This window comes from Leiobunum rupestre, chromosome 10 (assembly GCF_980474605.1).
Source record: "Leiobunum rupestre chromosome 10, qqLeiRupe1.1.hap1, whole genome shotgun sequence".
NCBI lineage: Eukaryota > Metazoa > Arthropoda > Arachnida > Opiliones > Sclerosomatidae > Leiobunum > Leiobunum rupestre.
Genome location: NC_143393.1, coordinates 18,791,306 through 18,808,894, shown reverse-complemented (window position 1 = coordinate 18,808,894; position 17,589 = coordinate 18,791,306). Strand labels below are relative to the sequence as shown.

The following is a 17,589-nucleotide window of genomic DNA, read 5'->3' as shown; positions in this document are numbered from 1 at the left end:
TCAGAACGTTTTCGAAAAAAATACCTTCGATCAAAATCCAGGTATCTAAAAATATTAAATTTGATTAAAAATTATTGAAAAATAAAAATTGTTTAATATTCAATAATTTTTAAATCTGTTAAAAATCTATAAGTTTAAAACTTTATCGTGGCAATTTAAAATATTTTAAAAATAAATGTTCAAATGATTTTTCGAAAAACAGAGAAAAAAGCAAATCTTTAGCTAAGACCATTAAAAACGTATACTTTCTGCTACCTATGGGTACCCTTAGAATGTGTATCGAACGTATACTAAAATTTTAGGATAAAAAGAACTACTATAAACAGGACGATCACGAACTTCAAAGGGGCGATTTTTAGAATTGGAAACTTGGACACATCTGTGCAGCTACAGAATTTATAATAATATTATTTATTAATAATTAATTAATTAATTATTTATTAATAATAAAAACATTTAAAAAATTATACTTTAAAGTATTTTATATTATAATTAAAATCGCCGTCGAATTTCGATTACTTATCGATCTTTTAACGGCTGCTGCCGTAGGATTACTGTCCTTTCTTATAAGCTCTTTTTTGGCTTATCAACTGACAGCCGGCAGGCTCAAGTCGATAAAAGCGGCTATCATCAATAAAAATGCAAAGTCAATATTTTTCTTAGACCGAGGCCTTCGGGACATTTACACCTTTCATTAACAGTGATATTTAAAAAATTCTAAGACTAAGACTTTGAAAGGACCATTACTGTCATACTGTTATATTTCTATAATAATAATAATAATAATAATAATCAGCTATGCTAATACCCATGGCACCACCTTAGGCCTAAGTCATCGAGCGACTTTTAAAGCCTTTAATTCAGGTGGCCGGGTTACAATGCGTAGGAGGGTGGTGGCCAGCCCTGCAAGCCACGCGAGCCAACAGCTCCCTACACTCACTATTACCGTTAACCTCAACAAGTTTTATGGAAGGGGAAACCGAAGAGCTCGGGGGAAAACCCCTGAATTAAAAATTAAAATTAATAATTATAATTAATTAATTATAATTAATTAATTAATTATAATTAAAATAATTATAATGTCCTATACCAGATTTAATAAATTCTATAGAAGCGGTAACTCAAGCAGAAGTTGCTCAAAGGGGTCAGACTGTAAAATATTTCTATAGAGAAAAAACTCAAATGTTTCCAGGTTTTTTCAGTGGCCAAAGTTACGTAAAGATAATGTTTGTAGAATATATATAGAATTCTGACTACAGTGATTACAGTTCTATAGAATTTCTATAGAAAACGTTTTTCTGTAATAAATAAATTACACATGCCTTTGAAAAATATTTCTATAAACCTTTTAACGAAAGTAAAGTCTACTGAAGGTCTAATTTTGTACATATTCTATACATTGCACTAAAAATATTTATATGGAAATTCTCAAGTTTTCTAAGTTTTTTCAATGGATAATAAATTTAGAAAATGACGGTACAAATTTTATAGAGTACCGATTGTGGTTCCATACAATTTATATAGCACGTTTTTCTAAAGGCGCTATCTTAAACCATTTAGACACGCTCTTACAAAACTTTTCTAAACTTTCTACGAAGTCATATAAAAGTATCTTGATGCAATTTGAAAAATGCGAAAAGGTATGAAAGTCCATCAATAAACGGGGTAAAATAGCTAAAACATAAATAAATTTGGGAAAATTACAAAACGTTCAACGAAACTCGGACCAAATAGGCCGTCGAGTAGCAATCGAAATTCAAATGACGAAAATAAGCCAGAAGTTTCAATAATAAACCGGTTTCGCCCTGTTTGGAGGATATCTGTCCAAATTAACAAGCTAAGCCTAACATTTCAAAATTTACTTTACGCTCGAAAGCCTATTGGTCCAAATTTAGCTTTTTTGCTCCGTTTATTGATGGACTTTTATACCTTTTCGCTTTTTTCTAATTTCGTTGAATGACAGCCCATCGGTGGTTCGTATTAACATCTATAACTATAAAAGTATCTTAAAGGCCTAGTATTTCTTCTGCCGGTTTTCCTTTGAGTTTTCTTCCCGCCGCACAAATATCCTGGTGGTAGGCCAACCGCAGAACACGTTGGCCTACCACCAGGATATTTGCGCGGCGGGAAGAAAACTTAAAGGAAAACAGGCAGAAGAAATATACTAGGCCTTTAACCCTCTAAAGCTTTTTATGTTTATTCAAATATTTCGAATATTTCTTAATTTTTTTTTAGATAATTTTTATAGAGGTCCGATTATAGTTCTTTAGAGTCTCTACAGAAAACATTTTCGTGAAATGTGATAAACACCCATTAAAGATATAAAGTTAATAATTATTCTTTACAACGTTAACATCGCCTTATATTAGTCCCATTTTAATTAAGTAAGCAGACAAAGCAATGAAAGAGGAAAAACCGAAATTATTCAACGAAAATAATTTGACCCAAGGGGAAAAATGGCTAGAAAAAATACATCATTAAGAATGTATTCGGCTATGGTTAGCGTTCCGTATTAGACTATGGTTAGCGTTCCATATTCGGTTGAACAGATAATACTTGGGCAGCTCTCAGTTCGCCCCTGATTCCCGGGAGAAAAACCACGTCCCTTAGTCTTCCCCCCTTAACGCCAGGAAGGGGGGAAGACACTGCAGTAAGATCTCTTTCTCTGTGTGGGTGGAGCTTATCTTAAGGGAATCATCAAAACAGGAGTTATAGTTGATGCCACGTATTCTCCCAATATATTATTATAATAAAATTTTCCGTTTTGCTGTGATGAGAGTAAAGCTTGATATTTTGATCGTGCCTTTTCACGATATTGAGGAATAAAGAACGTTGATAAAAAGGTTCTTTAGAACGAAAACACGAAAAATGCTTCTGGGCTTCAATGGGTGCTTTCGCGAGAGTACCTGGATTTCGTATACGACTTTAGCGATTCGAGAGTACATCAAAAGAAGATTTTTCCCGACGGACACATCTTTGTTTGGGCCGGCCAGGTTGAAGCGAAGGCATTACGAGGTTGTAATGCGGCGAGGGTACGTAGACCGCCACAAATGGCCCATTATGGAAGAACAACGCTTAATTTTCCTCAGAAGCGACTCTCAGAATCTGACCCCAAAGCAAAATTAAGAGAATAACGCCGCACTTAAATAAAATGAAAAGTATTTACGTTTAACCCTCGTGGAATTATTGGTGTATAAATTGCTATATAAATCATAGAATCATAAACTTATTTCAACTATTGAGTGCCTACAATTTTGCTCGATTACAGGAGCAAGAAGTATTACCTAAGACAGAATGAAAATAACGCTTTACATTGAAACCATAACTCCATCTGAGGGCTACTTTAACATTTTTCATGATACAATAACTGTCATTTCAGAAAATTGCAAAATCTGGGCCAAATAGTTTGCGGAAACAAATCCTGATTAAATAATAAGGTCAGATTTTCAAACCATGAGCTATTTCTGAAAGTACTAAATTCTGGACAAACGAAGCGATCATACTCCTCGCTAGTTTTAATTTTACTAAAATTTTATTGTCTAGCAATTGTTATTTGAAATGAAATATTTAATAAATTGAAATTGAACTTGAATTTGATTGAGCTATAGGTATTTTTTTGCCAAGTCTTCTTCTGCCATTTTTTCCCGGTGGAAATGTGTACTCTTTTAATAGCCAATCAAAAGTTAGATATTCGAACTCAGAGAGTCTAAGATTTAATAATAGTCTTGCATTATTATTCTCAAATAACAGAACTGTTATTATGAACTATAATTATTAATAGTTAATAATTACTTTAGATCTGATATCATTTGCGCTCAGATTTTATCACATCACTTTATAGCGGTCAAAATGATTTGATCATAAACCGACAGGCAGATAAAAGCAGATATCAGATGACTCTAAGATATTGATATTACAATTCCCTCGATTAAACTGCTTTTTAAATTTTAATTTGCTTATTGTCTTTTGCTTTTCAGAAGATTATATTAGTCAGATATCTGAACTGAATCTAGCGAGATGAATTATAGAAGACTAGTTCAGATCGGTTATTAGAGACTTTAGACAGGTTAAGCCAGCCCTCGAAAACGTGTGAGGGGAATTGAAATATTTACCTGATCAGACTTGCGCTTTACGTTCAGATATCTCAAAATTACGACCTAAATAACCTGATTAGTTGACTGTTGGAAGCACTACCTAATGTCAAACAGTTAAATATTCAAAGTGTTCAATAATTTTTTCCCAGGTGGTTGCGGCTATAAGAATAGGCGATAGCATAAATTGTTTTGGTCTTAGCTAACTTGTTGAAATGTTCTCGGAAATTCGTCATAGCACTGCCAACTTCTATAACGCGTTTCCGCGATCGGGGTTGGTCGTGGTCAAAACATAGGGGCGGCTTCACTAAGCCCAGGTTTTATAACGTGTTCTTGTCAGATACTTAACATCACTAGCACGATAATAATACCATAAGCCTATCACAAGGTCCCCATAAGCAAAGGTCTACCATAGGGGCCCATGTTAACGGCGTTGTCCTGGAGATAAGAAAATTAACGTACGACGATAGGGTAGTAGCGCCATCTTCATTTTCAAAATTTCTACATCTAAAATATTCTCTTACTTGGTAGAGCAGCCACGCTCGGGTTGATAAATGCCACGCAAAACCCGTTTAAATCTCAAATTTGAAAAATAAATACCTTCAGAAACAAGTTCTCTTATTTCTGAAAGCCAGTTTTAGGTTCTGATGAATCATTTTGCAACGATAAGTGTTAATTTTAAGTTTCAAAGCGATAAAATTGCTAATAAGATTTCGCTACGATGCTAAGGGCTCGCGGCGGAGATTTATCCCGGGAGGTTCTAAGTTTAAAAACGTTCGCGCACGGCTTCCGCGCATTCATCATGCAACGCGCGAAGTTCATTTGGGGAAATGCCTAGTTCGAGATGTGGCCACTAGAAGGTGCAAATTTTGAATACTTACCTCTTAATAACGGGTATGTGATCGTCAAAAATTTATAGACCTTTGCTTATGGGGACCTTATGATAGGCTTATGATAATACTAATGTCCTAGTTGTCGTTAAATTAAGTTTAACCAATTAATCTTTTTCTATTAAAAGAATTAAATATTTAAAAACATAACATAACCACAAATTTTTAAGTATGACTTTTTTAAAAGTTAAACTTTTAAAGATTTGTTAAATGAAGCTGGAAGTCGCTGTTGAACGCGAGGGGTCGGACATTTACCAAAATCCCGTACACTTTGCCTAAAATCGCAAAATCTTTTAACTCTCTCTATGGTAAATTAACATTGAAATCCCAAAATCTCTTCAAAAATAATGATAAAAACGCCAAAATCTCTACGAAATCCCGAAATCCCGTACAAAATAATGGCAAGTGTCCGACCCCTCGGTTCAACGGGAAACTTTAAAGCACTTTTAAAGCCACGTGACTATTTTTAAAAGTTTCTACCGTTTGATGGCACTCAAATGTTTTCCGAAAGAAATTTTACCCAGTATACCTTGCAATTTATGCTATCGCCTATTAGCGTGTACCCTTTCAATAGCCAATCAAAAGCTAGATATAATAACAATCAGCTAGGTTCACACTAGACACTTTGGAAACGTTTTAGATCGGTTTTGAAGGATCAAATTGTAAAATCGTGGTGTCAAATGTATTTATCGTATGTCTATTAATACAGTTGACAACGAAAATTATCGTACCAAAGCCAAAAAATTAGCGATTTAAGAAATAAATTATCGTACGCCGGAAAACTGGCGGTAAATTTGAATTTTCTGTGAAATACTGAAGTTAAACTTATTAAATAAAATTTATTAATAACACTTTAAAGTTTGACGGATTGAAAACTTACGTTTGAAATTCCAATTTTTTAGCCAATTTAAAAATTGTAGTACATTATCGTACGCGCAAGCAGAATTATCGAAAAATATAGTACGCCATTGAAAATATCGTACGTCCCAAAATTGAGCTCGAAATTATCGACGTGTACGATAATTATCGTACGTCTGGCAACGCTGTGACTTGATCCAACAGCTCTCTACACTAACTATTACCGTTAACCTCCACAAGTTTTTATATTTTAAATCAGAGGGTCTGCCGGGAGTAGTGTCTCACTCCTGTAATCCCAAGCGTCTGGGAGGCAGAGTTTGTGGAAGGCCGTGTGAGGACGACCACCAATCCCCCAACGGGTGGTCGGGATACTTCCGCCACGGGTGTCGCCACCCCTGTCCCCAAGTATCCCCCCGTTGGCCAGTGGCCGTTACACATATCTCACCTGATTAATCAGTTATTGTGTGTGTACTGGTGTCCAAGGCCTCGGGTCGACACCGCTGTGTGTGTATCTCAAAAAAAATCAGAGGGTCTTAGAGCTTTTAATAGACAACCGATTATCGCCTATGAGAGGCGAGCTATTGTAAACCTGTTCAATATTCACGGCGTTAAATAAATAAATGATATTAATAATAGACAGACGCTAGAGTTTAGAAAATTCCCCGTCGCGAGAGCTATATGTCGAAAGTTGTTAGATAGAGGCAGATGCATTCTCGACAGAAGCACTTTAGGCTTAAGAAGAAAGAGTTCCTTCATCGTAGGCGGAAATGCTTCCACGGAGAAGAGGAGAATCTTCGCGGAGAGAGATACTTACAGCTGCCTGAGAAATTCATGGGATGAGTGATGGCGTCGTAGCGGTCTATGCTGAGAGCCACCAGGACGTAAGTTGAGCCGTAGGTTACCAGAACCTGCATTGCCAAGAAAGAGACACACGCGGAGAGAAAGAAGTATTAGAAACAAATCCTCAGAGACATACATCCATACATTTGCCTACGCAAAAGCATCAAAAATGCATTAAACAAGACGAGATAGACATAACACACTCCCCAAAGGAACACCGTTCTATTGAGTTTACGTAAAGCCGCGTTCAGACTATGTGAAAATATTACGTTTGCGTCGATCGTGTCGGTTCTTTCGATTTCTTACACCGTTCAGACTTCTCAACAGAGACTTTAAATTTTCACGCGTGTCGTTTACATTTTTTCATTTCGTTCCGCTCAAAAGGTTCATAGCAGGCATATAGCCTTATGCATCATCAGCGCTGACTCTAGGTAGTGGCGACCTTTAGAACCATCGAAATACTATAACCAATCAGAGGTGGATAAAAATTATTTCAATTTTTCCGCCGTTATTACTGAGCTCTGATTGGATGAACAATCACTTTTTATGTTAATCTCCGTGCAAGGTTGGTTCCTTTCTGAACAGTGAAATGAACGAACCGACGCGACCAACATAACCGAAACGACACGACCGATACTAACGTAATATTTTCACATAGTCTGAACGCTGCTTTACATATCTCTTACTGAGGATTAACTCATTTGCAGGGCCGTCTTAAGGCGTGGGCTAAATGGGCTACAGCCCAGGGCCCCCAGCCAGTTTTGGGGCCCCGGCTAGGGAAGGGTTTAGTTGGTAAATATTATTTATGCTCATTTAATATTATGTATCTTTTAGTTACGTCTAAAGTAATTTGACTCATCGCCACATCGCGCATCATACGGTACCTACAATTTCTAAAACCTAACAGCGAGTCACTGTCAGTAAAAATCTTATTTTCAGTAGTCTTATCTTATACTTTTGAAAAGTTTCGGTTTGATTATTGTGTAGTTGAATTTAGACAACGGACATACAAAGGCTGACCATTGGGGATGGCAAAGGTCTTAAAAAATAATTTAGCCCAGGGCCCCATAAGGTCTTAAGACGGGCCTGCTCATTTGCTGTTGACATAATGACTACCGTGTTACGTTGACGGTTACCAGTGAAAACGCGATTTGGGTCTCACCTTTCACCATTTTAGGTTACGATTCAATAATTATTTCTCCGAAGATACTAAGATAGGGTCAGTTTTCGTGATGAACGCGTTGAAATTTTGCATTAAGCCTTGGCCTGAAGCAAAATTTATTTTGTTGCAATAGATTACCTGAAAGTTACACGCAGCACCAAATTAGCCAGCGGCGTAAAGCGTCACCGTTAAAACAAAACCACGTATCTTTTCGGTGGCCTTTTTGAGAAAAATTGATTTTTTAATTTTGCAGGGACTTGTGAAATCGCGTGTTAGGTTTTTACATGTGAGTTAATTTTATACTTAAATAATTTCGTTTCAATATTGAACTTATGAGGATTTTAATTTAAAAATATTGTGCTAAAGGGGAATTTTTAGAGATACGTGGTTTTGCGTCATGAAGTGAGATAGGAGCTGAAAATAAGCGAGATAAGTGCTTTTGCGCGAAATGCGTTGTGAATATCAAAGATACGTTTAAATGTTTTCTCGATTTAAAATAAATAAATCCAATTGCAACCTATTAATGTTTTTAATGTCATATACGTAAATTGGGGTGTAGAATCTAAATATGTCAATTTTGACAAAACCACGTATCTCAAGTTACGTGGTTTTGTTTTAACGGCGACGAAATATGAAATTCCTTAAATCAAAAGAAAAAGGAGAAGAAGGTCCTGAACTGACCAACATACGGGGTGACAAAAAGTAACTTTAAAGAGCCATTAGAACGGCTGCAAACTTGACTTCCGCGTTTAACCACGACAACGTGACTGGTACGAAGCTATTACTCCCGTTCTACAGTCTCGTAATACGGTGAAAAGGAATAAAATATGAAGTTTGTCGATGTATAAATGGACGCAAAGTTGGAAATTCAAACCCCAGTGAAACTTGGGTTAAAATGTGACTTTTTAGGCGAGCCATTTTGCATCCACGCTAACTGCTTTTTGAAGACAATACGGAGATGGACGGTGTCCGAATTCGACAGGCGTCTAATAGAAAAGTCGCCTATTCAAATAAATTATACTTTTAAAGTTTGGCCTCTCAGATTCCAAAAAGTTAGGTTTGTTTGCCGACACAAAACAAACAGCTTGTCCCCGGTCACTAGCTTAAAAATTAAATGTGCCACCAATTATGTTGAAAACGCGTTAAGGTCTCCAATTCCAAAATTACCCCCATTCAGAAACTAATCAAATATTTATCATCGTGGAATTTATATTCTGATTGAACAATTCATCACTATTTTGCCAAAGTAAACAATTATCCCTAAGCCTTAGCTGATCCAGCAAATTGAGTGTCTAAGGAGATTTCGAATCTACCGTTACTTGACATTCTAAAGATTAATACAACATATATAATGTGACAATAATTTATAAAATAGAATTATAAGAATAATAAGTGTCATTCTTATTTTATTATTTTCAGTATTAGTAAATTTAGTAAAATTTTCTAATTTCATTTCTTCCATTATAACTCCCAACATTTTATCTACAGAATTAATTTTTGGGCTTAATTAGCCTTTTCGAGCCATACGGGGTATTACGGGTAAATTTAGTAAGATTTGGAATTGTGATGTAATTAATTTTCAATCAATCCTAAATTTAACTGGATTACCCGGAAGGGCCGAAACTTAAAGACAGACATTTTCATCAACTTCGTATGACGGTTGGAGATACCAGCTGCGAAGTTGAGACGTGGTATTAAACGGTTTTTCATAAGGGCACATATCTGGCCAGCCCCCAAGACACCGCCAACAAAAAAAAACACATTCGGCGAGGGGGGAAATCCCAAATTCCACTCGCGGGGTTTGCGGTCAAGAGAAAAGTGACAAGAGGACCCAACCGGGACTTGAGTAAGTGCCCCCGCAAAAGTATAAGAAGCTCTAGTGACGCGCCAACCGATATTTAGTCTGTCACCCAATCCGACGCGAAACCGGCCTAGAAGGGTAGCCCAGAAACACCCTCGGTACAAATCGGGCCTTAGCGTGGCTGCGATACAAAGATTATGCCCAAAATTGCAAGATGGATGGCTCCACCATCTTAGCCATCAATCTTCCACGCGTTGCGACGGCTGTCTGCTAGATTTTCATTCTCTGTTTTTGGAAGGAGCCGAGGCTTAGGACATAACGCGTCGTTTCGAAGAGCGGGTTTCTGCTGGGGTAAAGTCGGCGTCTTCAATTATGAGCTTCGCGTAAAGAGAGAGGTCTTTTACTTCCCGGCGAATACAGAGCCGAGGCTTAATGGAACTAATGGGGATAAACTGCGCCGGGAAATGGTTTAGGGAGATATTCTTCCCCGGCAGAGGGAACTAAAAAGGTGAAAGCTAACAAAATGAATTTCCATATATGTACGTTCAGATTCCGTCTTTTTAATTAAAAGTTCAAAAGACTCGGTTTTTAAGCTTTGTTCCCTTCTTAGCTGGCTCGAAGCTATTGAATATAACAATTGTTGCTGTTACTGTTTCCTCACTATATTTGTATTTAATTAAATCCGACTTTTATCATATTTATTCCTATACTGTTTACACTATTCTCTTAAAATGTGTACCTTCGAAAGCTTTGTATAATTTTTCCAAAGACATTTTTCGAATATAAATACATTTTATAGTGACTTTATCAATCTATATTGTTTATAAATATGCAAACAAGGCTCCCAATGACAAACATTTTTCGACTACAAATACATTGCATAGGTGTTGTTAATTTTCTGGAAAAATAAAATGTGGAAAATTTTCCGCAAATCAGAAAAATAAAAAATTGAAACCTAAATTACTTTTAAGGGTTTTTAATGTTTTTAACTTTTTATCGATATAAAATGTCTTTACTACAAAACATTAATAGTGTTACATTATTAATCAGTTTAAAGCTAGTCTAGAGGTTTAGTTTTGCTTTTAGATTCGAAAAAATTAAGCAAAAATTCCGCTTTATTTCAATTTGCAAACAATGTTAGACAAATCATGGAATTAAAACATTTGTTATTTTTTGCGGAAAAATACGGAAAATTTTCCGGAAAAAAAGGCTTCGGTCATTTTCCGCGGAAAATTTTTCGACTTACAACACTATTGCATAGTGACTTTATAAAACTATATAATCTATATTGTTTATAAATTTCCAAATAAGGCCCCCAATAACAAACATATTCCCCCCTCTCATGCGAAAAATTAGACCAGGGTGTCCGCGAATCATATCAACATAGTAATTCTTCGTAATGGGTCATTTTCATAGCACAGATAGTTGTTTCTCTCGTATGAGATAAAACATACTTTTGATTAAATGTAGTTTTCACGTATTTTCATTATTATAATGAGAACATCACCATTAGCCTCAGAGTTTCTATTGTAGAAGCTACTGGGCGAAAGAAATAGTGCTAAATTGATGTCTTGTTCACATATAATAATTACCCTTCCAGCTGGCCAAGTGAAAACTATGTTTAGAAACTTGTAGAGGTTAACGGTAATAGTAAGTGTAGCGAGCTGTTGGCTCGCGTGGCTTGCAGGGCTTGCCACCACCCTCCTACGCATTGTAATCCGGCCACCTGTTTAAAGGCAGTAAGTCGCTCGATGACTTAGGTCTAAGGTGGTGCTTTGGGTTTCAGCCTAGCTGATTATTAAGTCAATTTAAACCCAATTCTGGGGAAGTGTGAGAGTTCTGTCAATTCGAGTAACAACAAAGTTCAACGATTCAAATGTTGGTTCGAGTTAAAGCAATGATTACAATCATAATTATAACGTTTGATGAGTTTCAATTTTCAGTAATCTTTAGTTAGAATTCCGTTAGACATGGTTATATGCAAAAACTACATTGCGCAAAGGGAGAAGTTGCCATTGCGCTGAAATGCATATTGTTGCCATAGTACAATCCTAAGTAACATAAGGAACATAAGTATGGCACAGAACGAATTCGGTTAATGATAGTCGGTCGTGGAGTGATTGCGAAATAGGAAGTTTCCGAACAGGAAACCCGTCCCTTCCTACTCTTTCCAGTGGCAAAATAGTTGGTTAGTTTGATGGCGAGAAACACGAGCGTACACGCGTTTAGGTTTGAAATTCGAAAAAAAAACTATCTTCTGAAATGAAGCCAGTGTTTATAAGAGTTATTTTTTATCTTTCGATTCAAAAATTCATCATTCTTTTCCAAAAGTAAGCGTTATTTACACTTTTGGAAGCATTTCAAATTTCAATAGGCCTTGGCTGGTCCGTCGAAAAGGCTGCCGGCGGACTGTCGGCGATTTTCCGGGCTTCATCCAAATACTAGGAGCAGTTTGCGGAGAGTTGTCAGTCCATCGGTACGTAATGGTTTACGTTGTCATTGGTGAAACAGACTATCATTAAAAAATTTGCATTGGGTGAATAGGAAGTGTCATACTTATGTTTATTATGTTACTAATGGTACAACAAATGAAAACTAACAACGATTTCGTCCTTGAAAATGGTATTATCGACCTTGAAAATAGAGATCTTTCAAACTTAAAATTTGTACACCACTGGTTACAGTGGTTGTGGCTAACCTTGCCACAGATTATTGTGAAACAGTGTTATGGTAGGTTTGGCGATCTTGTTTGGTATAAATGGAGTTGAAATTACAGTCTTGGACGAAATATTTTGTTATGAGGAGCAGCTGGATCGAGAGAGCAAAGTAACCTTGCATCAAAGAAGGTCTACAAATAGTTGATATGGTGGAGTGGTTAGCACTTTCGCCGGGTTTGATCCCAGTTTGTGGCTCTGGGTTCGCAAGTTCTCTCCTCACTGGTTAAAGGGTTTTCCCCCGAGTTAATCGGTTTCCCCTTTCCATAAAAACTTGTAGAGTTTAACGGTAATAGTAAGTGTATAGGAGCTGTTGGCTCGCGTGTCATGAAGGGCTTGCCACCACCATCGTACGCATTGTAACCCGGCCACCCGTATTAAAGGCAATAAAAGTCGCTTGATGACTTAGGCCTAAGGTGGTTCCTTGGGCCTGGCTGATTATAATTCGACTAACTAAGTCATCTTTTTCTTAAATAAGGTTTATTGTGAGAAAAGAAAAAATTATACTAAATTTAGTTAGTATAAATAGATCCATTTTTGATGCAACTGTCATAAATGTTTTTATACTATAACAAAAATAACAAATGAAAAAATACAATTTGATGGACAAATTAAGAAAGTCGGTGAATTTCACGGAACCAAAAAAAACATTGAGTCATGGATAGTAGATTTTAGAGGATCGGTAAAAAGCCTGGTTTTTAGCCCCCGTAAACCAATTACACTAAGGGAGTCGTCCAAGGTTATTTGAAAAAAAAACAAGTATCGCTAAGAGTGGACGATACTGTTCGAAAAAAGAAAAAAGATAAACACGAAGTACATTTTTACGCCAAAAGGTATTTTTTCACGTTTTTATAGATTAAATATGATATACTAAATATCAGTTGATAGTTTTTATTGAATTAAAAAACCAAAATTAAAAATTACTAAAATATAAAGCGCATAAAAATACGTAACAATATCAACCGCGTTAGATTGCCATTTTGAAATTTTAAGATCATGTGGTACAAACGACCTTGCAAGACTCCCTCGCGCCTCGGAGTCTCTCGAGCTGATTGATACGCGGGGATAAATAAAATGCACTGTGGAAGGGTATCGAAAACCTGTCCCCTTAATTTACTGTCCGTGATTGAGTACCCCAAAATATCATAATAAAGTAATAATTATCACAAATTATTATATTAAAAGATTTAGTAAATTTCAAGGATAATTTGATTAAAAAAAGTAATTGTTTATCTAAAACGTAAAACTTGACTTTAGCCAGCTGGGGTTAATTATCTTCATTAAACCATTAATTTATCTAGGATTAAAATAGTTAATATAAAGTTTCGAACCGAAAATAATTGGAGTTTGCAATTATATTAGTTTCACTCTAAGTAAAATATTTCCGGTTACTTAGCCCCTGTCAAGTCAAATATAGAGTTTATGCAATCACGACGACATCAAACCGTAGACTCAAAAGTTTTCAGTAGGTCTAGGAAATAAACATTAGAATAAAAACCGCCCGGAGATCAAAAATAACAATTCTTTCAAACGAGTCCCTGCGCGTACTAAACCCTGTCGCGCCGAACGAAAAGTATGGCTTGGAAATTGTCACGGGAAAGCATTCCAGTCACAAAGGGCCAAGCGCAAACAGTCCTGGCTTGATCTTCGCGTGTCCCTGGGACTTCGGACACACTTATTTATTTAGGCTTCCGTCAATAAAGAACCAAGAAAACGTAGAAGCCCTCCGGGGTCCGTGTTGTCCGCTTTCGAGGCAACGCAGCCCTACCGGAGGACCTCGTTTGCTACTAGAGTCAAAGGCAAGCGCGCAGTGTTACCGGATGGTCAACTATGTTCATCTTAATTCAGATAAAGGTACGCATAATCTGGAAGAGAATCTTCCGTCAGGTCTCGCGAGAAATGTGTTAGTCGGGATGTCGGTCGTGGCTCGCAGGCAAAGCTAAGAACGGATGACGCTCGCTTTGAGCTACGGAGATGGTGACGTCATGCGCGAAATAGCTACATGGCGAAAATACGCCTCTACATCACTACCATATTTGTCGCAAACCCCTGAGGAAATTAGTTAGCTTATTCGACAAAACACGAGCCCAATTTCGCACCTGCGACAAATATTCCGAATTGAAATTTTGCTTTGGACGCGTACACTGTAGTGAAGGCTTGAATAAAAGCTGTATTGAGATGGTGAAAAGATTTGAGCTATTTATCTCGGGTCTGATTACACTTTTGGAAATAAAAACCTTAAAAGTCACCTTCTTAATATTGCTTACCAAATCCAACTGTTTTTTCTTTTTGGATTTCTATTCAAAAATAAATTCGTATTTTCCTAAGATATTTTTTCTGTGGATCTGTTACGTAAGAAATCTTTTTTTTTACCTACTACAGCCTGTAAGTGTTCAACGTGCAGCTCAGCGATGCTCAGGGTGAAGAGAACAATTAGGCGAGGTCATCCTAGTTTTCATATATTTCGAGTGAAATTATTGTTATTTAATTAAATGAGACAGCAATCGATACGAAAAATTAAGAACTCCAACTCGAATTTCAATTTGAGCAATAAACAAACCATAAAATTGTGATTTTGATATTATTTAATTTAAAAATAAAAATAAAAATAATAATAATAAAAATAAAAATAAAAATAATAATAATAAAAATAAAAATAAAAATAAAAATAAAAATAAAATAAAATAAAAATAATGAAAGTGGTACATGTACATACTTTCTAATTATATGATATGGCGCTATTAAACAAATTCTATATTAATTAGGTCGTTGACGACCTCCAAGATTAAACATTAGCATTGTAAATACGAATAAAATCGAAATATTTTGTTTCACCAAAAAAAAAATGCAATAGTTGGATTTGTTGCATGACGAAACCAAATATATGTTATTTAAAATATTTTTATATTTAACAATAGGCCTTCCCATAAAGTAACATTGACCTTCTTGTTTTGATGTTGCTGCCACGTCACGGGTGACGTTTCGATGACGTTTTACTACGAAAAGCCCTGCACATAAGAGTAAATTCGACGAGGCACTCTGTTTTTAAGCATAAACTGAACTGAACTTCTACGTATTTCGTGACGAATACGCTACATAATAACAAGTTCAGAGAGTGTGGCTTATTTTATAGGAAGGGCTATTTGTCCGGACACCAGAATTCTCACAGTCTTCTTGATATTTTCATTACAATTTGCGTGTTGTAGTAAAATCTGAACGCCCCAAAACCATCAGCGTAAAATTTATCACCACCGCAACAGTTTTGAAGCGAAGCCACCCCACCCTATAGAGTACTAGCACTCTGTAGCTTTGGCCATGGCCGCCATTTTGGGCGATAATTTTTTATGAGTAGGAAAAAGCATGGGTGACGTCGTGTGACGTAGCACTGCCATTACTCTATTTGTTAAAGATAAAATGTACAAAGAGTGCCGAATAGAAAATGAGCGGACGAAATGTTGGTGGGAGTAAATCTGATTTTAAAGCAAGTGTCCGCTCGACATGAAGTAGCCCTTTTTTCAACAGATGTCGCTAGCGTCGAAATCAAAACAAGATGCTGAAGCTACAATTCGACCCAAAAGGCGGGACATAAAAGTACCCCTGGCGTTGATTGGCTCGTTTGTGTAGGGAGCTGTTGGCTGGAACGCGTTGCATGCAGGGCTTGTCACCACCCTCCTACGCATTGTAACCCAGCCACCTGAATTAATGGCTTCAAAAGTCGCTTGATGACTTAGGCCTAAGGTGGTGCCTTGGGTATTAGCCTAGCTGATTAAATTTGACAATAACTTAAATTATAGTAATTTTTAAGTACATATTTTATGTCGGATATATAATTTAGGTTAAAGCCCACTAAGTAGAGTAAAATGTCTCATTAAAATAATTATAAATCGTTATCTTTTCGCTATTTTAAATTTTAGCTCCCTTTGCCATTAATAGATGGCACCACGCTCTCCAGTAAAATCGTTTTTTCGGGGAATCCGATAGATTAATTGCCATCTCTAATAACAAGGGCCTTATCATAATACAGGTGGCAATGATAGAACCGAAGGCAAATCCCGCAGATCAGACCCAGAAATAACATCCCAAAATACGAACCAAAGTAAGCAACGTAGAATAATCAACACCCTGTATAACAAAAACAACGTTAAAAATAGCCGTATAAAATGATAACACCTTTGTATACCAAATGAACATCGAAAATAATGCGTTGGTATGCAACATCCTTTGTATCTAGTAGATATAAAATGGAGGAGGGATAACTTCAAACGTAATTTTCAACCAAATCGAACTTCATTTAAAGCAAGTGTTGGCTCTATTGTTGCCCTCTGTATTTTTGATAGGGTCTATGTAACGAAGATGGCTATGATTGCTTAGATCGCCGGGAAGGTGCTTCCATCTATTATCGACTTTCAGAAACGTATTGTCATTTATTTGAAAGTCAACTATTACGTGATTGAAACACGTGATTGCAGAAAAGCCAATCCAAGCTAAGTGGACTGCGCACGTGATTACGCAAAGCCAACAAAGGAAGGGGTACGTCGAAGCACCTACTTTTGAGGGAATAATTTGCTTGCTCAACTTGTTTCAATTTCGACTAAACGCTACGTTAGTGACATCTCTCGCTCACCAATGATACTAACCTTAAGATAAGAGCCGACGCTTGCTTTAAGAAATGTATGTAGATTTTAAGTCAAAAATCCGTAAATCACTAAAAAACACTAAAAAGAGCCAATTAGAAACTTGTGGGTCCCCTATCACCAAAATTCTTAATGAGATACAGAAGGCATAATATTTTCTATCGATTGACATATCATTGACTATTCGAGACCATTTTGTTGGAAATTTATATAGAATTTGGCGGCGCGGTGGCATCGGCTGCATTGTAGGTGAAACTAATACATACGTATCCTCGGGAACTTTGTGTAAAAAACCTACAAAAATACAATATTTCCGTGTTGAATCTAGTTAAATGTAAATTTACTTTTTTGGCCATAGTTAAAGCTTTAGTATTACCCATTTAGCAGGTTTTACCATGGGAATTGTAACAATACATATTTTGTCCTTATTGGGTTTTGACGTGGGTTTTGAAGAAATAAATGAATTTCAAATATTTTTTCACTGATATTTTATTCATAAATGGTTTTTTGAGTCGACATATTTACTGGAAATGTACAATTATTTTTAAACTTTAAATTAGTTATTAACTCAACTTTGAACGGTGGTACAAATGTCCGAA

The 17,589-nt window shown here is 36.3% G+C and overlaps 1 protein-coding gene across 3 annotated transcripts in view; it reads right to left on the bottom strand.

Moving 5' to 3' along the window:
* LOC149924945 (cardioacceleratory peptide receptor-like) overlaps positions 1–17,589 on the bottom strand; it is a 244,890-nt gene that overhangs the window by 48,143 nt on the left and 179,158 nt on the right. For all 3 annotated transcript variants that reach the window (XM_090160278.1, XM_090160279.1, XM_090160280.1), the window contains exon 4: positions 6,654–6,747. In XM_090160278.1, coding sequence (XP_090016404.1) covers positions 6,654–6,747 — 94 coding nt within the window. The remainder of the gene's footprint in view (positions 1–6,653; positions 6,748–17,589) is intronic.